Source organism: Melospiza melodia, chromosome 11 (genome assembly GCF_035770615.1).
Source record: "Melospiza melodia melodia isolate bMelMel2 chromosome 11, bMelMel2.pri, whole genome shotgun sequence".
NCBI classification, from domain to species: Eukaryota; Metazoa; Chordata; class Aves; order Passeriformes; family Passerellidae; genus Melospiza; species Melospiza melodia.
In genome coordinates, this window is record NC_086204.1 from 19,608,714 (window position 1) to 19,636,391 (window position 27,678).

At 40.8% G+C, this 27,678-nt stretch overlaps 1 protein-coding gene across 1 annotated transcript in view; it reads left to right on the forward strand.

Annotated features, from left to right (window-relative positions):
* The window catches only part of ADGRL4 (adhesion G protein-coupled receptor L4), a 72,818-nt gene extending 66,548 nt beyond the window's left edge, over positions 1-6,270 (forward strand). Inside the window, exons 14-16 of the mRNA XM_063165839.1 lie at positions 2,580-2,671; positions 4,216-4,384; positions 4,826-6,270. Of these exons, the coding sequence (XP_063021909.1) occupies positions 2,580-2,671; positions 4,216-4,384; positions 4,826-4,888 (324 nt within the window). The 3' untranslated portion in view covers positions 4,889-6,270. The remainder of the gene's footprint in view (positions 1-2,579; positions 2,672-4,215; positions 4,385-4,825) is intronic.
* The last annotated feature ends 21,408 nt before the right edge of the window (positions 6,271-27,678 follow it).

Consider the following 27,678-nt stretch of genomic DNA (forward strand, 5'->3'; position numbering starts at 1 on the left):
TGCATTAAGTTTAGGATACCTTTTGGGATATCTATTGGATTACCAGTTTTCTCCAAAGGCCACACTTGACACATTGTTTACATTAGGTGGTTTTTTCCTCCTGGATTTACCCATTAGTTCATGCTATTGTTTTCCCTCATGTTTTGCTTCATTTCTGTGTCACAGGGTAGTTACTAAACCTTTGTTGCTATCCATTTCATCCCCCCTCAAAGGACAAAATGCAGTTCCGGAGGTTTCTAACTTAGGTCGAAGCATTGTATATGTGCTTTCACTTTGCTATAGAAATTTTTATTAATGGAGTGCTTAAAAATGGGGCAAAGACCGACTTAAGACTTTAATAAATCCTGAAAATGACAAGTGTTTCAGAAGTTAAGTTCACCCTCATTACCCTGTAACACTACCTCCTGTGAGGCTACCTGAGACATATTGTACAATAATTGTGTTCTGGCAGCTGACTCCAAGAAGCTGGTGTTAACCTCTCCTGCTCCCCTGATACATACAGATTATTCCCATTCGAATGGGCTGGTGAATGAAAAGATCAGAGTTAATGGGAATTACTTTAATGCAGGAGGCCAAATCCTATTATCCTGTGAAACGGACAGTGCAAATAGCATTTGTGCGAAGGAGCCCCACTGGGACAAGGAGAAATGGAGCCTACTGCCCACCCCATCCTTGCTCAGCAAAACCTTGCCACTTCTGCAGCTGCTTTTGTGAGAAAGGGGGGTTGGCCCATGGAGCCTCTCACAGAACCTATTTCTGGCAGTTTTTAAAGAAGTTGCAGTGTGTTCTCCATACTTCTGGTACCTTGATCACATTTCCCGCTACCTTTTTCAAATTAATATGTACATTATGTGAGTTATGCAGATTACAGTGTATGCATGAAGTTATTTGATATATTATTCACCAACAAATATAAAATAAAAAGTAAGTCTGCATATAATTATCCACAACTGCTGACTGACTCATAATTAACTTTGAAAAATTGCTGGTTTAGGAGATATCATAGATTACAATTTTAAATATAAGGAGCTTCAAAATAGCTCTCATGATCAGCACTAGTACAAGGTATTCAGTGAAGGATTAATTCCCAAAACTGCTCATCAGCTCTATCTCCTGTCTTATCAAATTGTAAATATATTATGCTGCATTAAACTATGAGCACACAGCTAATTAAAGCAGAGACTGCTTTAATATTAGATACTTTCCCTTTGACACAAGAAAAGTATTCTAAGGACAAACTTTATGAGTGTTAACAAATGAAAACGATTCCTTTTCAGGTGGTACTGTGCTCCAACAGCTGTTTGTTTTTTATTCCAGAGACTTTTTTTTATTTTTTTTTGGGTTGGGTTTTTGGTTTGGTTTTTTTTAAAGAATAAGAAGCAGGGGAAAACCATAAAGTCTTTCTGGAGAAACAGCTTGGAGAAGGCATTAATTCTATTCATTCTACAGCTGGAACCCCACAGGAACTGACCAAGGGATTGCAGCCAAAGACTTACAAATAGTACCTGAATGACACACAGCAAAAATTTGGATAATTTACTAATATTTTAAATATATTCTGATGTTAAATGCTGCAAAGTAAGAAGGCAACCTTCCACCTTTTTAAAGGAATGCAGTATAAATTTAACTGAAAGATCAGTGAAGCCTAGCCAAGGCAAGAAAGCATCAGAATCACAACTGAGCATCATTTGCAATATTGCTTATTTTAGTTGCTTTTCCTTGTTTCAAACTCAAATTAAGTGATGCCATTGTAAAAAAATCAAGGAAAAAATACCAAAACTATTAATATATGAAAAAAAAACATAAAAGAGAAGATATACAGCAATACACCTTTCAGTAAAAGCTAGATTTTTAAAATTATTTGTGAAAGCCTCTAAGATTTTTCTGCCACTTGAAAGTTTTCACACCCCAAAGACCGCAAAATGTATGATGCTATTAATGTTATTTAGTAACAAAAGACACACATATTTTGTGATCAATATGATACAGTACAATAGAAAACCCATAGGGTAGAGTGTTTTTTAGGAGTTTCTAAATTTCTCATTCCTTTTTTTAAATTCTATTCCTTTCCTTTCCTTTCCTTTCCTTTCCTTTCCTTTCCTTTCCTTTCCTTTCCTTTCCTTTCCTTTCCTTTCCTTTCCTTTCCTTTCCTTTCCTTTCCTTTCCTTTCCTTTCCTTTCCTTTCCTTTCCTTTCCTTTCCTTTCCCTTTCCTTTCCTTTCCCTTTCCTTTCCTTTCTTCTTTTGCTTTCCTTCATCGCTACTCAGGAAAAATAATCTCAGCAGGAAATCGAAGAGATTTACCAATAAAATCAATAAACATTTGCAGACTGTTGGTAGTGATACTGTTGAGATAAGGTAGGGTTACATCCCTGTTTGAGCAATATTTTTTTCAGGGCTAATATTTTTTTAATGTAAGTGAATCAGAACAGGGTGGGTTTTTCCCCCTCCAGGCATGGGATTCTGTAGATTTCAGATACACAGAAATTTTATCTGTCTTGTTTAATTTAAATGCTTAACAGTTATTGGCATTCAAAGGTATCCTGGTTTAAACTAAAAGTTTTTCTCTTCGCTCCCCCAGGTTAATTTGTTGGCTTTTGGAGTGATTATTTATAAAGTATTTCGACACACTGCAATGTTAAAGCCAGAAGTCAGCTGTTATGAAAATATAAGGTAAGTTTGCCATTCAGTACAAATTCTGTAAGTTTAAATACAGACAGAGATGATAATGAGTATTCAAAAGCAACAGTTCAACATCCTGAGATTTGTAGAGAGAGAAAGATTTTTTTTTTCTGCTATTACCCTTATATATATTTGGACATAAATTTTGCAGTCATTATTCCCACTGAGTCATACCTTGTATGATAGGGTGTGTGTGAAAGATGCACAAAGAAAACAAGTGGCCCATATCAACCAGAGGTAAAGACTGATGGCAAAGTTAAAGAAGTAATTGTCCTTTTTTCTTAAGTACTTTCCACAGCCTCTATGCAAGGCAAAACAGAATTCAAATCTATGTCTGAAATGGGACCAAAATATTTGCCTTGAAGTAGCAAGATAAGAGATTGGAGCCATTCACGTTATTTGGGAAAAGTCTGCAGTAGGACATTGTGCTTCTGTGGCACTGGGGGATGGAGCAGATTCTTTACTTTGCATGCTGCTATGATTTTTCCATCAACTCACTCTCTTTTAAACTGATTTATAGGGACCTTGAAAACCGTTTGTGCAGGAAAAGCTGAAGTGTACTACAGGGAACATTGAAAACAACTTACTGTTTGTGTTGCTTAGGAACACTCCTGCAGTTTCAATGCATTGCACTAGATTTATAGTTAGGATTTAGCAATCGTTTGATTGATTACTTTCTCTTATTCCTCACCTTTCATAGCTTCATGTGGTGACCTGTTTCTAATGGAGTTGAAAATTATCAATTTTCAAGGGAACAGTGCTAAAAATGTCTGCTGTTCAAAGGAAGTCCTGCAATGACTGAGCTGAAAATAAATAAGAAAGTAATCAGTGGCTTCATTTCCAAGACAACATGCTGTAATTTGTGCAAGTCTGTGAGCAGGGCTCTACAGCATCTTGGAAAAAAAAAATTGTAGCCAATCAGTTTCTACAATTTTAAGGCATCAATATGCTGACCCAGGAACTATTTGAGGGTACTTGTGTTCTAAAAACAATTTTTTTTTTTTCATTTTTAAGAGATGGAATTTTAAAAAGAGCCTGGTTTTATAACTGGCACCGTCCTCTGCAGTGAACCTGAGAGGCAGCCTGGGAATCCTTTGATGTCATGCTCATGCGCTGACCTAAGAGCATACTGAACATTTTTCTGGGTTATTTTTTTGAGGAAGATAGGGGGGAGGAGGAAAAGTGGGGGAATGCTTCATAACAGACATATGTTTTTCCTTGGGGAATTACACTAACAGTAGATTTAAATCAAATCATATGGTGCTGCAGTACACCAGAGAAAACATAGCTGAAGATTAAAGAAGCCAATGTTTTAAGGCCCTCTAGTTTTACTCCTTTGCTCTTCCAAAGTGGTTGTGTGACTTTGTTCGTGCTACAGTGCTATAGCACACCCTGCAGAGCAGCCCCTGCACTTGCACTTCTCAGGCCTTGGCCGCTGTGGAAGAATTTCCAAGGCAGCACTCCCCACCCAAAGTGGAGGGAAAGGAGAGTAGCATGTGCCTGTGTGCTGCTCACAATGTTCTCTCCCTGTCCAGATCCTGTGCCCGTGGTGCCCTGGCTCTCCTGTTCCTCCTTGGGGCTACCTGGATTTTTGGGGTCCTCCATGTGGTCCAAGGGTCTGTGGTTACTGCCTATCTTTTTACAATCTTCAATGCATTCCAGGGGATGTTCATCTTCATATTTCTTTGTGTGCTGTCTAGGAAGGTAAGCATCCTGTTCCTTGTGGGAAGTGACTCCGTCTCATGTCCCTGCACTGTCCAGGTGTCCAGCCCTGAAGTTGAGCTTCTGCCTTCAGTGGAGGCAGAACCTCTGTCCAGTTTTTATGTTCTCACATATTTTCTTCAGTTTAAAAACTGAAGTATGAAACATGGGAAAATGTGGTTTTTTTAACTGTAAAACTGGTTACAGCGTCATTAACCTGACAGAATAATACAATGAGTGCAATAAAACTTCCAGTATTTTCAACTAGCAGCAAGATTCACCCACACTAGCCTGGGATGATACTTTCTTCAGTGGTCTGTCCTAAAGTAAATATCAGCCCCACCTTAAAATATCTAGTGACAGGAGCATTACAAAATAAGTTAAAAGACATATAGACCTATTAATAAATCTATTGCATAATTGAATTCAATATTTTTATTTCAGATTCAGGAGGAGTATTATAGATTGTTCAAAAATGTTCCTTGCTGTTTCGGCTGTTTGAGATAAATGGAGGGAAAACACTCAAAAACATCTCAGCAGAAGAAAGAAGAAACTTACATGGTGTTGTTATGGATATTACTGCAAAATATGGTATTTTGAAAGTTTGAAATGACTCAGTGAGCAGGCATATCTCTTAACTAAATTACTGGTTTTGTACATACATGTGCATTCGTGCAGAACATCTGTATTATTCTGTATATTGACAGTATACAAAACAAACTAGATCATTGCAAAAAAAATATTAATAAAGAAAAGGGAAAGAAATTTCAAAAGAATCTCAAGACCTCATGACTGAGGTTTTGTTTCTAATATTAAAAATATCTGCAGTTCTTGAAAGCAAGATACCAAAAACCAACTGGCACAGCAGATTTTTATGAAGTGCTTTGCTAGTGGAAACATATTCACCATCCTTTTGTAGTAAAAAACTTCATACATTAAGTTGTGCGTGACCATCTGCGGGGAATGGGTTCCATTAAAGAGTCAATAGATAAAGATCTGCTTCAGCCCAGACTTTTGAAAACATTTCTTTTAATTTAAAGTAGATTAAAAAAGGAATTTGTTTAATATTATTCTCTTATCACTCTGAAATATATATTTGTATATTAATCAATCCTTTATTTTTATAACTTCTAAAGAACTGTTTAGATCTAAAGAGCTGAGGTCAGATCTGATACAAGAATGGTGGGACAGTCATTTTATAACTGAAAGATTATTTTGTGAATACTTTGAAAAATATCTGGTTCTCGTTTTATTTAATTGCCAAAAAGACTGAGATCTGCTTAACTGGCACTATGATTTTGGAGGCTGTGGGAAGAAGATGCTTTCACAGGTTTGCCACTTCATAGATGGTTGGAATCCAGACTTTGTAAGATCAAATTAAAGTGGTAGAAATCACCCATGCAGAAGAAGACAGATTTAAATTCAAGGTAATGTGGCTCTGTACCATGTAAATTCCAATTACAGCAGTTTTCTCACAGCATCTTTGAGTCAAGCAGTTGTCTTCCTCTGAGGCTCCTGGGTTTGAATCAATCCTGCACTTAACCTTAGGAGTGTGAATAGAACCACTAAAATCAAAGGTGCCAAGGTGCAAGTTTGGCAGATCAGGGCATAAACACAATGCATCAACCATTCCACCATGGTATCTGACTTATTTGAAAAATATGCTTTAATTTCACCCATTTAGCACCCAAATTATGTGAAGTGCTGAGCAATTTCTTGTCCATATTGCCTTCTCAGGAAGTGTCCTAGGATCTCAGATGAAGCCCAGTATTTTTGCCAGTGAGGCACTGTAAATATGTAGTTGTTAATAAATCCCACTGTTGTGTTGTCTGTTAAAATAAAGCACTAGTCTGAATTTTATTTATATTAAAGGAAATCTTTTTTTAGTAGTGGTCAACTTTGGTTTGTATCCTTTTTTCCTTATACACAAGGTTTTCATTGTATGCACTGCAATGATAGGCTTCATTAGGTATGTTCCATGCCTGTGTCAAGTCTTTTTGAAAAAAGAGTAGTCTATTTTTCAAAAAAAAACTAAAGAAATCTCCTGGTCCTTTGAATGTAAAATATGTGAATAAACTGGAGTGCTTTGCTTTCACATTTTGACATTTCCATTCATTTAAATAAATACAGTGGTAAAAGTTCACATTGTTACATATCATTTGCCCTCAATTATTTGCTGTATTTCCTTTGCTGTTGTCTATGTTCTTCTGAGGTTGGGAAATGCAGATACATATTACTTAAAAGAGTATTTTTAGAAGGATATCTACCAGCCCATCATTTTTAATCTCCTGCAGAACTGTAACCTATAGTAAGCTGATCTGGACAAAGCATCTCTAGTAACTATATAATGACTTCAGCATGCTCAGGGAGATTGAAAAAGTTCCTTGGAAAGAAAATATATCATAAATGTTTAGCTTACAATAGTCTTTGTAATGAAAGAACATCTTTTATAAGAAAACTGCTCTCCTGTCTCTGGGTCAGATCTTCATTGAAACTCTGTTTTGCTTACATACAAGGATGAGTTTTCATCTTTTAATACAGCACATAAAGAGCAGATACATTTTTTTTTTAGATTCCCTGCCTCAGACCCTGAAGGATATTGCAACTGCCCTTCCTAGCACATGCAGATGTACTGACAATTAAAAGGTTTATTTGCCACAGCCCTTAGTTACATGAACCCCAATCCAACAGAGAGAGAAGGGCTGACATTGGACATAAATTGAAAAAAGAGAAGTTTCAACAAGATATGAGGAAAATCCTTTTCACCATGAGGACAGTCAAGTGTTGGAAAGGATTGCCCAGAGAGTTCATACAATTGTGTTAAAAATCTTTGGAGGTTTTTAAGACTGCATAAAGTTCCCAGCAACCTGATCTCAACCTGACCCTGCTCTGAGCAGGAGGGTGGATGAGATGATCCTCTGAGATCCCTTCCAGCCTGGATTGTTCTATTAGTCTATGGTATCAAATCAGAAAAATAATAATCAGGCATTAGTTACAATTTTGTTATGCAAACTTGCACTCAAGCGCTAAGCAAACTGTTTGTCCAAAAGTAAATTCATGTAATATATTTATCAGATCAACTAGCTGACTGGTTTGAAAACTAAGAATTTTGTTTAACACTTTTTAAGATTACACATTTTAGAGGCCTGTCACATGTCCAGTGGGGCCAACAGGAAAAATAACAAATCAGTGATTGACCAGATATATAAAAAGTAAAATATTAAGGTTTCCCTCTGAAAGTAAATGCTTGATGAAGAAATTTTTTCCATTAAACCAAACAGAAATTTGTGTTCAGTGTTGCATTTCAAGGTTCAGTGTTTCAGAATACAATAAATAAGGTAAAGACTCATCTATTCTGAAATAAATATTCCCTCAAAGAATTAGAATAGTATTTCAAAGAAACTGCAATATTATCACTATAGCCATTGGGAGATTCAGTCTGCTGGAGCTGTGCTAATAAACAAAACTTCTGTGCTCTTTACCTATTGGAATGAAGCAGGTAGTCATTCAAAACAAGATAAATACAGTGCAAATTTATTTCAGACTTCTCTCCACTCCCCAGCAGTCACAGACCTTCAGCTCAGAACATGGGGATGCTCCAAAGCCAGGACTTGAGCCCCTTGTTGACATCACAGATAAAGCAATGCTGCACATGATCATGGGAAACAGAACAAATATTTTCAGGGCTGATTCCTCCAGCTGCTACACTTCCGGCATCACTTTTCTCATCAATAATTTCACTTTTTATATATTTATCGTCATAGTTTCTTAAAGGTCAGTTCATAATCAGACCCTTGCCATGTGCCAATTAATCCCAGGAGAAGCCCTACCTCCTTCTTTGAAATCTATATAGATTAGAAAGAAAAGTCAAAACCCATGAAGTTAAAACTTTCTTTGCTCTGGGAAAAGATGGTAGGAGGAGAGCCACTGGCCAACAGCTTCCTCCAGCCTGTGTTACTCTTTTCCCTTGGTTCTCATACATCCAGTGCTGAGTGCTGGGAGATTACAGAAGCGACTGTGCCACCTCACCATAGTCATCCCCGTGCAATTTTTATATAAAATTAAGCCTCTAAGATGGATGCAGACTTGAAAACAGCTGATCAGCAGTACCCTGATGGTCCACTTAAAAACAACCAAACTGTCAAGTGCAAATGTGCTGAAGCATTTTCACAAGCTGCCTGGCTCCCTGCCAGCTCAGCCCCCACGGCCGGCCGGCGCTGTGGGCAGCCTGTCCGTGGAGCTGCAGCCACAGACGGACAGGACTGCTGCTCCCAGACTCTGCATCTCCATGACAACGCTCCTGAACAAACCTTGTGCAGAGCCAAGAGCCCTCGACACACCCAGACTTTGCCAGGAGTCGGGTCCATGGCCAGGCACAGAACCTGGAGGCCCTGGAGCTGCGGCTTCAAAGATGCAAGATGTGACTGATGTGAAATACAGGAAATCCAGCAACTTTACTGCTACACTGCAATATCGACAGCAGAAGTCCTACTGGCTCAGTAGAACAGAAAGTATGAAAAAAATTCCATACACACCAAAATCTAACAGTAAAACTGGCTTTTGAGAACATACTTTTTTTCCCAAGTGGAACAAAAAAATGCTTAAAAAATCACACTGAAATTATCATGAAACATAAGTTATTACTGATTCTATTTATGATAATATTCATGTTTTGTAGAGGCCTTATTTTACATCTTTAACAATTATGTTTTGTAGAGGTCCTATTTCACATCTTCCCAATGCAGGGTTGTATTTTTCCCAGAATCCCTTTTCCAGAACTATCCCTTTAAATTTGGCAGAAGCTTTACTTCTACAGCTGTTGTTTTGCAGGTCCTTGGGATTTTTCTTGCATTGCTGGTAAGTGCTCATACTTTATTGTATTTTCTCCTCTGGATTCCCAAGGAAAAAGTGTATTTTCAACAAACATAGGGGAAGCTCCTCTGTTTCCCAAAGCATTGCTGACTATCCTAATTAAAACTATCTCCAAGACTTACCATCAGCCTTCACTACAGTGCAATAGGCACCTCCCTGCAATGTAAGCCTTTGTATTTATTGTAACTATTTATGTAAATGCTGCAGTCAGCTCCACATAAACCTAACACCATTTATATTAATTTTGTAAGACTTTTGTGAGACAGTGCTAATTTAGTCAAATCCAAGTTGATTATAAACTGTTCTTCTTTATAATAACTAAGTTTGAAAACTATGTTTTTAAGAGACAATCCAGTTTACTTTGTTAAAATAAGTTATATTTTATCTGGGCAGGGATGTTTTCCTCCTGTGTCTGGCCCACCATTATTTGGTCTAATGGATTGAGTTAAAGGCAACAATCTTCAAAATCCCATTCCTCTCTCTCTTTGAATGTTTCTGCACTATGCAGACTTCTTGGCATCACCTTGGCTTCTGCTGGGTTTCAGAAATAATTGTTGATGATACAGTAAATTTGTTTTCTCTCCCTTGTGTTTAAATCCCAATCTTACAAACACTCATGTATTTGCTCAGTTTTATGCACGACTAAGTCTTTGGCGTTAATGAGGCTGCTCATGTGCATAAAGTTAAGCATATGTGCAAGTGTTGTATGATCAGGGTCTTAGGATGCCAATTTGCAGTAATAACAGATTTGCATAAACTCATGATCCCAAGCACTGGGCTTCCTGCTCATTATCAGTAGTGGAATTAATTTAGCTGTTTTTCATTCCATGATGTTTATGAACCTTTTCTTTTCTTTATTTTGTGAACTTCAAGTTGTTTTGATTACCGATCCTCAGCCATTTTTGATTTTGTCCCTGTCACTTAACATATGTGGGGTTTTTCTCTCCATTTACAAGTAGCCCACCTTAACCATGTTAGTATGAGCTCATTTATGCTCAAGATAAAAGATCAGGTCACACTTCTTAAGCTGAAAATATGCTCCATGCTGTGTAAGAGATCTGCAGAAATACCAATTGCAAATACCCAGCTAAGACTCATCAAAATCCTGTGCACAAGTCATGGCTGCTGTTGTCAAGGGGTTAGGCCCTAAATGAAGTGAGTAGCAGCTGTAACCCATTTAGTAGAGATGCCAGCTAAGGGAGAGGCAGTCTGCACTCCACTCTGGCAGGTGGGTAGCATTGAAGCAGAAAAAAGCAAAATATATCCTCACTGAAATTACAGTGCGTGTCCTACTGAAGGATAATCTCCCTTCTGATGCTCAGCTCTGCTTTGTCTTCATTATGATTGACACTTAATACCTATAATACATCTCCTAAAGATTCTGGGGTTTGACTCCTCGTTCTCAGAAGCAGTGCTGCATTTACTCCCTCTCTCAGTGGATGGGGCAGGACCAGGTGTCCCCCCCTTCCCTGGCAGGGCCTGCTGAGGACACACCTTCCCAGAGACCCTCCCTCTGTGGTGCACCCGGCTCCCAGAGCTGACCTGCAGTCCCCAGAACAGATGAGAGCTGAGTTGAGATCTTCCAGCCCCCAGTAAAGTGGAGAAGGCTGGAGTGCAACATTTGGCTCTGGAGTGAGCAAGGGATAGCTGTGCTGCAAGAGGGAAACAAAGGTAGAAACAGTGACACTTGGTGAGTAGCAAAACAGAGGCATGAATGCCTCCTAACCCTAACGTGTAACATTTTTAAAGGGGGGGGGGAAGATAAATGAATAAATGAATAAATTCTGCTACAAAAGAGATAGTTGAGAGCTATCATTTCAAGAACCTCTGAAAGCCAGCTGGAGCCACAGAGAGCAGCGTCTCTGGAGGCCAGCCCAGGAGGAAGGTATTAACCCTCTTAGTGCTGGTGGAGAAGCAGGAAAGCCTAAAGTAGTAAATAAGTGAATCTCTGTGTGTGTCAAAGCCTTAACTGCAATTCTTTTCAGTAGAGCAGCTTTCTTTTCCAGCCCAGGCCCTTGAACACACAGTCACAGGGGGAGTGCACAAAGAGGCTTGGCTGTCCCTGCAGGGGCTGCAGAGTGGAGGGGATGGATCCCACCTTCTGCAAGGGCAGAAAGGAGCATCCCATTGTGTCCCACCTTCTGCAAGGCAGGAACTCCCCTTTCTTAAACAGCTTTGTTCCCCCACCAGGGGCTGCTCTCTGAGCTGCATCTGATTGTGGTTTCCAAGCTCTGGCTTGGCTCTTGCAGACGCTATTCCTGTAACAGACAAGCCTGCTCCTCTGCCACGTATTTGTTTAAATGGGTTCAAAAGTTCCCAGCTTCCTGACGACTTTTTTTACCTCCTTTGTTTTATACCAATCAGTTAATTTGCTAACATCACCCTCCATATCTTCTGATCTTAGGCAAGCTGGCGGGGTTTACTGGTGCCTTTATCGCCACATTACAGCCAGCAGTGAGGAATGCAGGTCAGAAGGGAAATAAGAAGGGATGGCTCTTTTGAAATGGGGAGGAACAAGATCAGGGTTGTGGGGCAAACAGGAGAGGGTGGAAGTGCAGAAAAGGGATGTACTTTAAAAACAAACTCATGCTGCACTAATCCAGCTGCTATTCAGCTTTATCCCCCTCTGCTTATACATTGCTAGAAATCTCCTTTTATCTTCCTTTGTCTCTTTTTCTTATTCTGTCTATTACAAAGTCTTCACAAAACCACTTATTTTTGTTATACATTTTATAAAATGCTCTGAGTATTTCACAACACACTTTTATTAGCTTCTGATCAAGAAGTCCGTTTCAAATGAAAACATTAGACCCGATCAGAAATGGGAACGTTTTTCACAAAAGGTGATGGTTTTTGTTTTGAGAACAATCTACTTTTTAGTCAGAATTTTTGTCCTAGCCAACAAAGAGCTTTTTTATCTCTTTCCCAGTTACTCCAGATTTACAAGAGTGAGAATGAAAACACTGCAATTTTTGTCCTCATTACAAAAAGGGACAGAGATTTAGAAGAAAAAGATTCATTGAGCAGTAATATTAGAATAAAATTGTGCTGTTTGGCTTTGGTAGCTTTGTGCTTGTTTATATAAGTGGATTGATCAGAGGCACTCATATTTTGTTTTTTCCACTGCTCTGCATGTCCTTGTTGATCAGGACAGTCCTGCTTTATCTCTCACAGTGTTCTTCCAGGTCATGGTTGAGCACAGAGGCATGACCATGAGGAAACTTGCCTTTACTTCTGCCAATCACATGCCAGTCGATAAAGAGAAATCCATTTTCTTTCTACCTAGCACTAAAGTGGGAAAAGAAAGGTTCTCTTTTCTTTTCTTCTTTTTTTTTTTTTTTTTTTATGTGTGTGTGCAGCAAAGTAAACAAAAGTTTAAAGTAAACTTTTTCAAATAACTCTTTTTCCTGGCAGAACTTTCTCTGCCTTCTGCTGGCTGAAGGGCATTGTAATTCATGCAATAAAAGGGGAAAAGATCTGTTGGTAGAGATTGTTTACTTTAAACTTCTGTTTGTTTTGCCTCCACTCCAGGAAGAATGTAATATTTCTATAAAGCTCTGTTAATTTTTTTTTTCTTCCTTTGACTGACTTGAGCACTGGAGAAAGCACCCGATCAACAAACAGGAAACCAAAGACTTTTCATCCCTGTAGGACAGAAGTAGCACAAACTGCTGCACTGCAAGCTGCTTTTAACTGATCCTCCTTGGGAGTGAATGGATGTTACCTGCAAGTAACCCATACACTCGGGTCAAAATTTTCAAACCAGTCTCCTAAGCCCAAACATCCCACTGAAATCTATGATGGAGTCACTAAACCACTTCAGATAATAATTAAAAAATAAGATAAGTGCCAAACTGTGAGTGTAATCAGTAGGTCACCATTTGTGGATGTATTGCCAGTTGGAAGAGCTAGGTTTCAGATCCAGTTTCCAGGTTGGCAGAGCAGATGTGCAGATCTAGGAGCTGGTCCTTACATGGAGGCAGAGCTCCATCAGAGGTGAAAATGCCACACTGGTTGCAGACCACTAGCAGGGGTTTGAGGGGTTGAGGTGCCTCATCACTTTGTGGGCAGCAACTCACCTTGCCCACCATAAAGCAACTGGAAACTGAGTTTCACTTTTCCCTCATCCCTTGCTGTGGACTCTGTGTGTGTGTCTGTCTGTTTCCTCCTTACTGAAAGAGGTTGAGGCTGAGAACACGGAAAGGGTCATATGGTCAAAATGCTCAGTCCAGAGTGATGTTTTTTAGGATGGTGTGGTACCTGACATGTTGTATTTTTTTTTCTCATATATATGAACTAGTTTATAAAAAGAGGAGCACAGGAATAGTCAGTCCATTTAAAAGAGATGTGATGAGGAAGGCAATTGCTATCATTGTGTGCTAGATTCAGCATTTCTGGAAGAGGCAACCTACATCCAGTTGCATAATAACAGAGCAAGGGTTGTTTTTTGCACTCTTGATTCATAGCACACTGCAATGGTGACACTGATCCACTTATCCTGAAGTACCTCCTAACCCAGAGTAGTGGGTCCAGGTAGCATGTGCTCCAGCTCCTGTAAGGATTCAAATCTTAATCTCTGACTTTTTGGGAGTGTTTGCCAGAAACCTGCCCATGAGCTGCTACTCAGCACAGTGGGGGTGTGCTTTCCTGACAAATCTCAGCTGCTGAAGCAAGAAATCATGGGCCCAAGAGATGCCCAAATGTCTCTCCCTTTGGAGGTGCCTGAGACAGTAGGTGGAAGGCTGTGCTCTGACAGCTCCTTCCAAAACTTCCCCCACCCCATCCCCACCTCCTCTTTTATCTCTGCTACGGGTGAGCAGGAAAAGAGCAGGAAGAGCGACAGAACAAAAACAGCCTTGAGCCCTGGAGTCAGGGCTGCTTCTTGCTGCTGTCTCAGCTTCACTGACAGCCAGGTGCTCCAGCTTTCTTAGCCACAAAGATGTGTCAGGGAAGGCACAAGCAATCCTTCTCCCTCCCTTTCTCGTTCTGCTAGAAGAGTAAAGTTGGCACTGTGATGTTTTTGAGGCACCCTGTGCTGATGGTCACCGGTGTTCACTGGCCTCCCCCTTCAAACCGTGTCAGGCAGGGGACTTGGGTGCCCCTCAGTAACATCCCCACCTACCTGCTCCTCTCTGAGCAAGTGCACAGGCAGAGCTGGATTCAGGCAGGGAGACATCTGGGGTTGCAAGAAAGTGCTGAGAGCAGATTTGGGGGTCCTGATATTGGTCTTTAAAAATCTTGATTTGCCTTAAGCTTCTGTAAGATCTCACCCTAAAAATTGATCTAGAAAATGTCAGATTTATTTCAGCAATATAGATGTTCAGGAACATAGATCTTCAGAGCCAGAAAGGATTAAAAATTTCCACTCCTATGTAACGAAAACCAAAGAACTTTATCCAAAAATGTCTGCCTTGAACTCTCTGCTTGTGACAAAATATTGCAAGAGTCTTAAAATTCCAGGATCTGGAGAACTCTTGCCCATTCAGCTTCTTTCTCTTTCTCCAGTCTGCCGCAGTTCTTGAATAAAAAGCTCCTGAAAATATGTATGTAAATGTGGGGCATTTTACAACATGCTTGCAAGGCAGGCAAACGGGCCAGGCCTTTGAGGAAGCATGAATAGGTTAGGATTATAATTCATTGTAATGTCATGGCAAGCTGCAGTTTCAAAGGCCTAAGTTCTCCAATTTTATCCAATAAAAAATTTAAAGAGACAAAATCCCAATTTGTTTTATAATCAATAAAATGTACAGCTTCTTTATCTTATTAGATGAGGCTGTCAGTTGCAGTCAACAATTGTCAACAGGCTGCTTGATCTATCAGTAAAACAAATCATTACAAGGAACACAGCACTGCTGCTGTGGCTTTTGTGGTGTTTCTAATGAGGACTGGCAATACCTCTATTCCATTACAAGATTTGAAAGTGAATTTGTTGGAGGCACACCCAGACTTAAGGTAGGAGAGGAAGGTTTAAAAATAATTAACTGTGCTGTTCCAAATAACTCGATAGATTAGGGATTCATTCCCAATAAAGCAATTCCTTGCCTCTATGATTGGTATTTAAATCTAGGGTGGCATTAAGTGCTGGTCTGCTTCAGCCTAATCTTGAGACTGCACAGGATTAGAGGGCACGCACGGCTGCTCGCGCATGGGGTAGCTGAGAGGAATGAAGTGTCTGAGCACTGCACAGAAAGAGACAGGCAGGAGGAGAAAATATGACCACATGGGAGGGGTGAGGGGCAGTCTGGCAGCTGTTTTGCACCATGCTTGTGGCCATCCCTGTTTGCAGTGGCCCTGGAGCTCATGCTGGCACCCAGCACTGTTGCATCCCTGAAGCATGTTAGCTGCACAGCCCTGGAAAGGGGACCCCTCCCTGCCAACATGCGCTGCTGCCTCAGGCCCTCCACACATGCACTGCTGCCTCAGGCCCTCTACACATGCGCTGCTGCCTCAGGCCCCCCACACATGCACTGCTGCCCCAGGCCCTCCACAGCTGTCCTGTCCTGTGTGTTTCTCTGTTTTGCTCCCTGTAGGTGCTGGGCCAGACAATAAGGTGATGAAGGTAAGACAGGGCAGACTGAAGGACATGGCTTCTTTAGGCATGTTTCCCTATTAGGAACTCCCCCGACTCCATGGCATCCCTCCTGCAGCACCACGGCTACTCACCAAATCCAGCTGCTGACACATGCGGGTCAGAACAGGATTTCCTTCCTTTCAGACCAGACAGAAAACTGGCAGCCTTGAGAGAAGGGATGCCTTGGGATTAAAACAGATCTGAGGCTGAGATGATAAATGTGGGACAAAAGCTCCTGTGAAAGGCACCTTCCTAATTCAAAGGTAATGCCAATGGAAGTCATACCCTTAGGTCACATAATTCCTGAAATAATCTACAAAGTAGCCCAGTAAATCAAGGAGAACTGATTTGAAGCTCTTCCTCCACCTCAGACTGCTTTTTAGGCACTTAGCTCATAAGAAAAAAATCTCATCCACCTGGCAAAATACAGGGGGCTGGAAACAGCAGCAGCTCTGCTGAGCCTCACCTGTAGTCTTTGCTTTGGGGTGGGAGTGCACACAAAATAGAACAGGTAACTTCCCCAGGAAAGGGATGTCCTGGGAAGGGACTGTGGACAGTCAGCCATGCCCAGGCCACGTCTCACTGAGGAGCCAGGTTTGGGATCCCCCTCTGCAGCCTTCAGAGCTGCTTCAGAAGCTGGATGGGACCCAGAATTGTCAACAAGCTGAGTAGCCTCTCACAGTCCTGCTGTGAGCTGATTATCACATCTAACAAAATAATGTGCTGGAACAAATAACACTTCAGGCTCTGTTGTTTCAGGTGAAACTTAGTCCTACTAAGTATAAATTTATAATAAGAGCCACAGCATTATGAGTTTCCCAACAGCCAGATCTAATTCAAATGCATAAATTCAGACCCTTACAGGGACACTCTCATCTTTGTGTGCTGGAATTTGAGGATTTACACACATAATTCCCATTAACACTAGTAGGAGTTACAGTACGCATACATACATTCCCCACTCCGATGCAGGCATTTCCCTTGGGGATAATAACTGTGCTTTAAATTCTCCTTCCACGATGGTTTGCAGGGATGCTCAGCCCTGAGCCGCTAAGGGCGCACCCGCCGCGGGCTGTCCCGGCAGTGCGGTGCGACCTCCCCCGACACGGCCGCTTCACCCGCGGGAAACTGTGTCCCTGGGAAGCCGGGGGACACTGCCGACAGACGCTGCTGTCGCGATTGAAGGCCAGAAAGCGCCGCTGCGCTCCGCCCGGTGCCGCGCAGCCGAGCGCGGCCGCAGCCCCGAGGCGCGGAGCCCGAGTGCCACCTGCCGGGACCGCACAGCTGGAACCGCACAGCTGGAACCGCACAGCTGGAACCGCTGGCACCGCCCGGCGCTAAACACGGCCCGAGAACGAGAGGCGTCAGGTTTAGGGCCGGAGCAAGGCAGGTGGGGTAGCATCGGGAAGATGCTTGGCTGGGGAGGAAGAAGAAAATACTTATTCCCTCCAATTCCATGCAGAATTCATGTGTGTGGAAAAAAAATAGGGATAGGTTTGTTGGAGTAGTCAGCTGAAAGAAAATGTGAATTGATCTTATTCTGACTCTTTTTTTCCTTTTTTCCCTTTTTTTCCCCTTTTTTTCTTTTTTTTCTTTTTTTCTTTTTTTATTTTTTCCCTTTTTCCTTTTTTCTTTTTTTTTTCTTCCTTTTTTCTTTTTTATTCTTTTTTTCTTTTTTTCCTTTTTTTTTTTTTTTTTTTTGCAGTCATTAAGAGCACTGCTGCAAAACCTCTATAAGGCACTTCACTTTAAAAAGGATTTAACCTGATGTTTAAACAAGCTGCCCAATCAAGGCCAGCAGCACAGCAGAATATCCTCTCGTTATGTGTGTACTCATTATTGTTCGTTGCATTTGTAACGTTTTGGAAACGCCTGCTTGTCTAATAAGATCTACTCACATAAAATGCATCTGTAGCATAACTGTAGGGGGGAAGAAAGGCCATAAATATTGTGCTGTGCCTGACCAAAATATATCCATGGTGTCCTGTTCCCTTTTTAGCAAGTTTGAAGTCGACTCTGTCAAATTTAATAGGCTGATGCTTTTACAAAGCATGTGTGACAGATAAACTGGATTATGTAGAGGTTGACAGGGCAGCTGCTTTTTTAGGGTTGTTTTTTGGTGCTGGAAGCTTCAGTGAAATTCAGGGCACTGGTGGCTGCAGTGCTCCTCTCACAGGCCTGCTTTGCTGCCAGAGGGAGAGTAGGCTGGTGCCAGCCTGCACAGCATAGGGGAGCTGCAGAGTCCCCCTGCTCCAGACAGCCCAGTCTGTGCCTAAAGCTGGGATGGTCACAAAACCTTTGCAGCAGTCTGACTGCTGAGCTAGTCTTAACCACAGTTCTTTCATGAGTATAATTCTGTTGTGTGTATGGATTACTAATAGGAATTTGCCATCACTCTGTATGTAAATGGCATGACCCAAATTTTTTTTAGTAGTTGTTTTTTAACCTAAACACTGTAAAGCTGCAACAATTCTGTCACATTTTCCTGTCTCCTTTGAAGATCTGTTCTCATAGAACTACCAAGTGGTACATGGAAAAGGTGTGTCCCTTTTCCCATGGGGACACACACATCCCCCAGAATTCACCCCTTCTTCACACTCTGGGCTTCATTTTTTTCATGAAAGCTAAAAATTTGGCATTCTGCATAATTCTTTATCTGGAAACAGAAAATCTTTGTTAATAAATCTCTTAATATATGCTGTGAAATGCTGGAGGATCTCACAGCTCATTGCAATTATGTGTATTTTAGATCAGAGAAGTGATGGCTTACACTTAGGGGCTCTGCAGAGAGTGTTGCATGTTATGCTAGCGACACAGCTTTGGCTGCAGGCCCTGATCCAAAGCCAGCTGCAATCAAACAGTCAAAGGTCATGTCTCCACAACAGAAAGAAGTTGTAATTGTAGCTTGTCCCAGGATTACCCTTGGTGGTTTAAGCCTGACAGTATGAGAAGTAATAACACAAGCAAATGTGTAGCTGAGAGCTACCAGCACACAAAGGCCTCCAGTGTGGGCTGGTGGTGCCTCCTGGAGCCCTGCACAGGCAGGAGCAGCCCGGGAGCTGGGCTTGCTCAGCCTGGAGAAAAGGAGACTCAGGGGTGACCTTATCACTCTCTTCAGCTTCCTGAAGGGTGGCCGTGGTGAGCTGGGGGTCGGTCTCTTTCTCTGGGCAACAACAGACAGAACAAGAGGACACAGTCTCAGGCTGCGCCAAGGGAGATACAGGCTAGAATTAAGGAGAAAGTTTTTCACAGAAAGAGTGGTCAAATACTGGAATCATCTACCCAGGGAGGTGGTGGAGTCACCATCGCTCGAAGAGTTTAAAAAAAGACTGGATGTGGCACTTGGTACCATGATCTAGTGGAGGTGTTAGAACATGGGTTGGACTCAATGATCCTAAAGGTCTCTTCCAACCTAGAAATTCTGTGATTCTGTGTCACCAGCCCTGGGCCACCTCTGTCACCTCCAGAGGCACGGGCAGCCCTGCTCACAGAGCCACCAGCACCTCCAGCCCCACTCTGCTGCCAGGACACCGTGGCCAGGACCTGGCACTCCCCAGCTCCAGCTGCACCCCTGAGTCACAGCAGGCCACAGTGCCAGAACAGGTGTCCCAGCTGCCCTTTGTCCCCAGATCAGGATAAGGCTGTACACATCCTGCCAGGGTAGCTGCTGCAAAGTGATGATTGGTGCTAGCTGCCATTAGGGGGAGAAAAATCTAATCTCCATAGCCTGGGGGATGGCCAAAGCTGGAGAACATGAATGGATTTTCAGGAAAAGACACAGGAGGTCCTTAAAAAGAGTTTTAAAATGTATTACTCACATAAAGATAGATGTGCAATATATATATATAGATGTCTCTAGAAATATTTTGCAGAATTTGCATGATTTTTTTGAAGGTCCATAATTTAGAGTTCCAAATTTCTATTTCAAACCCAGCTTGTTTTAAATGGATGGGAATTCTTCTTCCAGCAGTGACAAGTAGAAATTAAAAGTTTCTGAGCTGTACACTTCCCATTCCTGAGTCCAAACTTTTCCTCTTGAAAGAAAGTTTCTCATTACCATATCTCTAAGTAGTTAATGTTCAGAGTGTATTTTATTGTAATAGATTGAGAAAATGGCAATGGCTCTATATCATTATGCAAAAGCAAAGGGATCTCATACTACTACTTTAAAAATGCAGAAAAGATCACGTATTTCTGCTGTGTCTGCCTTATAGTTTGCTGTGCACATAGTCACTATCATTATCTATGAATGCTGTTGGGTCACCCTGAGATTTAGGAGAGTGAGGGAAAGGAAAGAAAACAAAGGTAGAAGAAAAAGAAAGAAGCTTTGCATTGCTGCCCTTTCTTGAAGGCAGACTTTCAGCAGATCACTTTGACCTGTCTCCTGTCTACCTGTCAAAATGATTATTTGTTCTTTCACAGTGCCTAGAACAATTGCAGGGTAAGGGTTTGTTTACTCTTTTGCATCATATTGAAATCATTTACTTTTATAATTGTGGACAGCTGGAAAAGGGGTTAGGAATAAGAACAAAAATTAAGAGGACTGGCAAGAGGGTGAAGGATTTTAAGACAGGGCACCAACCAGTTTAAATGCTTGAGATGACATAACAAACACTTATTGAACAGCAAAGACTAGCTTATAACTTCTGTGGCTGTAAAGTAAATGACAGTTTTAATCAAATTTCTTTCTCTCACTAGAACAGTAATAAACATGAGCAGATATGTTTATCTCTTTCCCACACCTTTATCAGAATCAAAAACCCAGAGCAAGGAAAGTTGCTATCATCTGTCCCTGATGTAAAACATGTATCTATGAAGTAGACTTCTGAAAAGCTCATTTAAATGCTCTGGTCTCTGCTCTTAGCCATTATGTGTGCTCAGTCCCATGTAAAGCCTTGAAAAGCAAAACAAGAGCTCTTTTGCAAAGCCTCCTCTCCATTTCCCAGAGTTGTTTTTTCCAAAGCCATTGTTTTTTTTTTCTCCTGGGTATAACACCATTGTTTTTATCTTGCTGCACTGTTTCTTAGCAGAAGAATGTTTTAAGAACAATAACATAACATTTAGGAATAATAACCCCCTTGTCTCACACTGGCTCTGCTGCTCTCACTCTCAGAGCCACACGTACTGTCTGCAACCAAAAGACAATACCTAAGAGTGAACTTCAGAAAATAACAAGTGTTTATATTTTCTCAGTGTTGCCACCAGGGGCATTGAGTCTTTTTTGGTCCAAGTGGGATAGCTCTGTATGAGCCTTAGTAGCAATTTGTTTCAGAAGATTTCCAATTAGTCATGGATATTTTTCAATAGCTGGGGCATGTTGTGCTTAATGACACACTCAGAACAAAGGAATCTCCTTTTGTTCTGAAACTGCTGTTTGCACTTTTGTTTGTTTTGCCCCAATTTTCTTCTTAGAATACAAGGTGAGCCATTGTTTTCACTTCCTACCTAATCTTTCCATAATTACAAAATAATTAGGTTCATTAATGTTTGGGTTTTTTTACCAGAAAAACAAAATTCTCCCATAATGTCCTTACAATTATCATGCCAAGAGGACTTTATTTTACAAATTTCCATGCAAATATAGATATAGCTGGGATATGTGCTTGCATTTGAGCAGTTATCTATAATGCTTCTTTAGTTGCATCAGGATTACCTGCTCACAAGGTCTAGCATCAGAGAGTTAGCAATACTAACTTATTCTAAATTAATCTTTCAAGATTTTTTATAAGGGTTCATTGATATTTGCTTTGATTTTCCTTTTCCTCCACCTAAAAGAGAGGACTTTGCCATTCCTGTGCATACAATGCTGCTTGTCTCTAGTCCCCTTCTCAGAGCTTCTGACGTCTTCCAATTTCTGGTCAGGCCCTTTGAAAAGAATCACAAAAGTCTGTGCAAATATTTCATTTACTTTATGGACAGAGGAGGCATATGAGAACACTAAAGCTATGTGCCCTTATTGATTGGGTTTTAGTGAAATCAGAGGAGAAATTCATGTACCAGCTGATTTTCAGACAGCCACTAGCACAGAGCAATTCACTGATGGATGTCACCAAACAGAAGGTCGCACCCCAGCATATGCACTTGGTTGTGCTGTGCAGTGACTTCATTTGTATGCAGCAGGGACAGTGAAGCATGGGGCTGCCTCTGGAGGGAACAGTCAATTCTGCAAACATTTATGACACTGCAGACTAGTCCAGGGAAGTTTACCTTGCCCTTGTCTTTGTAAAATGTTCTGTCGATCAAGGTTATCTGGTCAGAGCTCTCCTGGAGTCTCAGCAGAACCAGATCAGGGAGCAAAGGGGTGGAGAGACATTAGAGAGACACATTTATAGTGTGTCTTGGGGAACATTTTTCAGAAAAATCACTGTACCAGGACTTGGAATTTCTGAACCCATTTTCCGCAGACTGCTTTGGACAAACAAGGAGACTTTTAGCCTTTGTGTGTCTTGCCACAGCTTATGAACAGGATGCAGATCTTCTCTCTCCACCATTTGAGGTCACCTCATTAATTATTCCTGGTGTGCATGGGACCCCAATTGGAACTTGGGTCTATGGGTATAATTCTTATATCATGTTGAATAATGAGCACATAAATGAACTCTTATTGAATGTTTGTCTGAATGAATGGCATGAGCATAGGAGAGGAAAGGTGGGTTTCTGTCTGCACTGCAGCTTTGGGGGAGGTGAAATCTAAGCCTGGGTTTTCCACAACCCAGATTTTGTTTCTGCTCCATTTTGTGAAAGGTGCCATCATTACTTGTTCTTCTCTTTCTTCTATTTTAGCAGTGATCTCTATGAGTTAATCCCTTTATTTTCAAGTACTTATCTTATTTTCTAAATTCTCTAAGATATCAAATCAAAGTTTAAAAAAAATCAGCTAGAATAAACATTTTTACTTAATCCCAGGCAATATTTGTTTCAAATGTAGATAATTATAGGGGAAAAAGTTATGTTCAGGTGGACACCAGATTTCTTGGGGACTCTCAAGAAATTTAAGTGGTGAATCAGAAAAATTAATTATTTTCACTGGTCTTTTCTTAAATCTTTATTCATACTACCTACAGCAGTTCTGTCATTCCTTTCTCTGCCTCTTTTTTTTTCTTTCTTTTACTTATTCATCTTCTCCCAGGATAATTTATAAGAAGAGTTATCTCAGGTTTATATTTTCAGATGTACTGCTTGTTATCTTGCAATCTGCAAACAAATAATCTTTTGTATCTCCTATATCTCACTGATGTCCAATGCTGAAGCAACTAGGCCAGAGGAGCTTCTCTTAAATGTAGTTTCAATGACAAAGGGGGATCCACCTATTTGCATTTCAATTTATTGTTTTCCTGAGGAAGTAAAGTAACTGTTTGCTAGGTTTTGTTGAGTTTTGTTCACAAAAGATGGCTTTTGTCGATATTGGTTGGTTGGTTGGTTGGTTGGTTGGTTGGTTGGTTGGTTGGTTGGTTGGTTGGGAATTTGTAACCAGCAGCAGTTTTTTGGTTGTTGTTGTTGTTGTTGTAGTACAAATTGTTATAACCAGCCACACCAAGTTCCATGATGAAACTGAGGTGGAAATAAGTGTGTCCAGGAACACCAAGGTGTTACTCCTGGGTGAAACCTGCTCTTGTCCAGCCTGGGGTGTGCAGAGCTCTGTGTGGGTGCAGGTTGCTGCATAGAGACAGCAAATGTGGCTGGAGAGGAACTAAAGCAGCAAAAGGCACATGCATACCCATGCTTATGTGGAGACTGAGCCAAAATAAGGAGGAGGTAAAGGAGGAAAATGTGCTTAAGAGCAGGTGTCTTTCAAGGGAGGAGTCACATCAGTAAGAAAAGGGACACACAGGAGAGAAACTTTATTAGTGACTGAAGGCCAGCCAGGACAGCAGATTTTGATGAGTTTTCCTGCACAAGAGCTCCAGCTTTGCAAGTTAGGCTGAAGTCCACATTCACAGCTTCCATCTTCTCCATATGAGTTTTGTGGGCACACAGCTACTCTGAGTCTGGGCATTTGGATGTCTGCCTGACCAGCCCTGGGTGTTTATTTCTCGTTTGGGAATAGAAGCACAGGGTTTGCTCATGGAAAGAACTGAATGAACTCATTTGCAGGTGCAATCTTAATGTATTCTTAAACTGCTACCCTCTTTGCCTTTCCCAGCTCATTTTTATAGGGCTGGTTTGGGGTTATTTTTCTGTCAGTGGGTTATTAAAAAAAAAAAAAAAAAAAAAAAAAAAAAAAAAAAAAAGTAGCCCAAAATGTTCCCTAACAGAAACCTCTGTAGTCTCCCAGAATCTTTTTAACTGGACTGGCCAAATTCTTAACAAATATAGAGAAAAGAGCAGGGCAGAGAAGAAAGGTGCACAGGATCATTTGACCATTGGCATTTGGTTCTGAACTTCAGAGTAAATGCCTGTATTCTTCCTAGTAACGTAGCTTTCCAATCATGTAAAGTACAGCACACCAGAAAACTTTGTAGCAGTTAATTCATTTTTGTGGAGTTCCCTACTGCCAAAAGTCAAGGGAGCAAAGGAGAACATAGTGTAAGGCACAGTTCACATGGCTGTGCTGCAGAGCACGGGGACAGCTGATTGATGCAGTGTGAGTTTACCCTCCAGGATACAGCTGAGGTTATTGGTGGGACAAGGAACTGAAGATTGTGTTGCAGCTATTGGCTTCATTCATGAATTGTTAATGTAGAAGAACAAAAGAATTCACTCAAGGCAATCAATTTCCTTTTAAAAATACAACAATTCACCCCAAAAGAGTGAAAGAAGGCTTAAGTGATAAATTGCAGGAATATTGCCTTCACATTTGACACCCATTAGACCTGTTTTATATTGGGAAAGTAGTATCATTAAGCAAAGTAGACAGTGCTTTACAAGCATTAGCTTATGAAAAGATACAGCTACTACATAAAGATAACTGTTATTAAATAAGAACATTTGGCAAAGCCTTTAAAGAATAAGAAGCAAAGCTGCCTTTGGTAGTATAGGTCTTTCCTTACATGCTTTCACAAAAACGAAGGCCCAATTTGGAGCTATTTGAGTTCAGAGGCACTTAATGGGAAGCTAGATTCCCTTAGCAATAAATGCAAGTGTAGGTATAAACTGAAGGAAGTTTATACCTACACTTTAGTATGAACTTGCTCCTCCAAAAACAGCAGAGTGAAGTGATCACTGTGTGCTGAAATCCCCCCATGGAATGGCAGCAACTGCTGTTCCTCCCCATGAGGAGCCTTGGAGCAGATGTGGGGTGGTCAGCATCCATTTCTCCAGGGTTCAGGCCCCTAAACCATGCCTCCTTCATCCTTGCCAGCCTTTCAGACATAAGCTGAAAACATTCACCAGCAACTTACATCCCATAGTCCTTTTCCAACACAGATCATAAACACTCACTCAGTCTTATAATACACTATCTTGTAAGCTGTTAAACAAAAAATATGTGACCGAGTTTCAAAAACCCTGCCAAGCAAACTTTCCTCCTAATGTCCAGAAACTGCTGTCCTTTCTGTCTCCATGTCTAATTTGAGGCAGATAAAACCAACTTCTCACCACGTTTTATCCATCTGTAACATGTCTTCCCACCACATTATACCCCAAATGTTCCTTAGAGAAGCAAGAATATAACACTGATAGAAAGGGGGCAGTTCATTTTCTAACCTATGCCATCTCCCTTGAGAACAAAAAGCATATATATCTACTGAAACCATCAGCCCTCATCCCACATGCCAGGTTATGGCCTAGAAGCAAATCACAGCTATATTGCAGATGCAGGGATTTTTGAAAGGAAAGGATGAGAGAAGTAGGATGGTGAGGACTGCATGAAACATCAAACACAGGAACAAGGTGAAGAGAATTCAGAGCAAGGGCTAGTCTTTGCCCCGAATATTGGCTAGGAAAAAAAAAATAGGTTTAGAGCTCTCATCCTCATTTGCTTATGCTTTCCCCCTGCTTTCTGAACTCTGGATACTTGGCTACATAAACATTTTTTCCCCCTTAATCATTAGCCCTATATTTGGGTTATTTTTTAGGTGAAAGCAACCTTTTCTAATTCTCTGGGAATGTTCTGTTCTATCTAGTGCCAGATGGTGAAGTGGAAAGCACTTGGGATAAGTCCTTCGCCATATGCAGACCAGAATATCTCCACCAGTATATTTTCCTCCATCAGGTCCTCCTTCTTTCTGTTTTCCCTCATAATTCTTGTTAATTTTCTTCTCTGCCAGCCTTCTTGATCTTTGTCAGCAAGCAGGAACTGCCTGCCCCCAACAAAGCTAAGTGCAGAAGAAAATCTGTGTACCCAATCTCACATCTGAGATAAGCTTCAGCAACCAGGGGAGGATGGGAAAAGACAGCAATATTTGTTTTTGTTATTGATCAGTATTTCTAATATAGGAATACCTCATCCTCTCAGTCAAGATAGATATTTCTTTGAGGTAGATGCAGAGTCTTCACCTGGTGAGAGATTTTCCCTGCCTTAAAACGTTTATAGTGCAACAGGCATGACATACTATCCACATTTTGTATTAAGTGTGATTTGCTCCAAGACCAACACGGATCCATAAATTGAAACCAGTTCCCCTCAGGCTTTATCTACTGCTTGAACCACAAAACCAAGTTTTCTGACTCCTGAAGGCCATTTAGTAATTGGAACTCAGAAATATTTCATAGTTTCTTTTTCTTAGTAGCTGTAAATTGGGTCTTACTGAAGTCAAAAGTGTTCTAGTGATGTTTGCAGCTTGGCTATGTTTTGCCATATTTGAATTAAAGCTTATACACCACTACAGCTTTTCTGTGCTAAATAAGAATGCCATTTTTCATTAGTAATAAACTATTTAAAATGTTTAAAAAATCAGGTCCAGAAATGCACTCCTCCTTAAACTATGCTACACCAAGTAACTACAACATATTGTTGGAGTTCTCCCTCTTCAAATCTGCATCAGAAAAGTTTAGACTGGATGTCAGGGAAAGGTTCCTCACCCAGAGGGTGGCTGGGCACTGGAACAAGCTCCCCAGGGAAGTGGTCCCAGCACCAGCCTGACAGAGTTCAAGAAGCTTTTGGACAACGTTCTCAGGCACACTTCCAACTCAGCTTATTCTGTGATTCTGTAATGTCACTCTTTTTTATGAAGCTTTGCATTAGAACTTCTGGGTAATCAGGAAAGGTGCTCCTTGGACTTTCAGATGTCTGTCACATGCATATCCAAGTGATCCAAACTGTGTCTCTGTATACTACAATTACTCCATTCTACCCCATATATTTCATTCTGGTCTCCAGAGAATGAGCAGCACTTTTTCTCCCACCAAGCATTTGTATTGTTGTGCTGTAAATTTGAACTCATACCTACGTCATTTTCTTCTACATCTTGCCCAAGTTTTATTCAAGTTATGCCTCATTCTCTTCTCTCCACATCAAGGGCATATATTATACTTGCAGTTGCCATGTGATTGACAGCAAGGATGCTATTATGCACCAAGCAATCTGAAAAAGTAGGTCACATAAATTTGCAGAGTGTAGTTTGCTGAAAACCTGTGGAGATTTACATATAACATATTGTATGGATTTGTTCTGAGCATCCTTTGCCCGTGTTGTGCTTTAGAAAGATGTGGTGAGTGGGAATGTTTTTCTAGCCAAACACCTTTCATACTTGCTATAGGATTGTCCTGATGCCAGAGCTACAGCACCTTGAAATTTGAATATGAGCTCGGAAGTGAGTATAAATGGAATAAAGTGATTTAAGGGCCAAAAATATAATAAAGATTTTGGAAACCGATACCAAAAAAAGTACAGGAAAAGAAGAGATTTGTGACTTACTTTATGCAATTTTTTTTTTTGTAATTAAATGGAAGTCAAGAGTAAACACTCTCATCT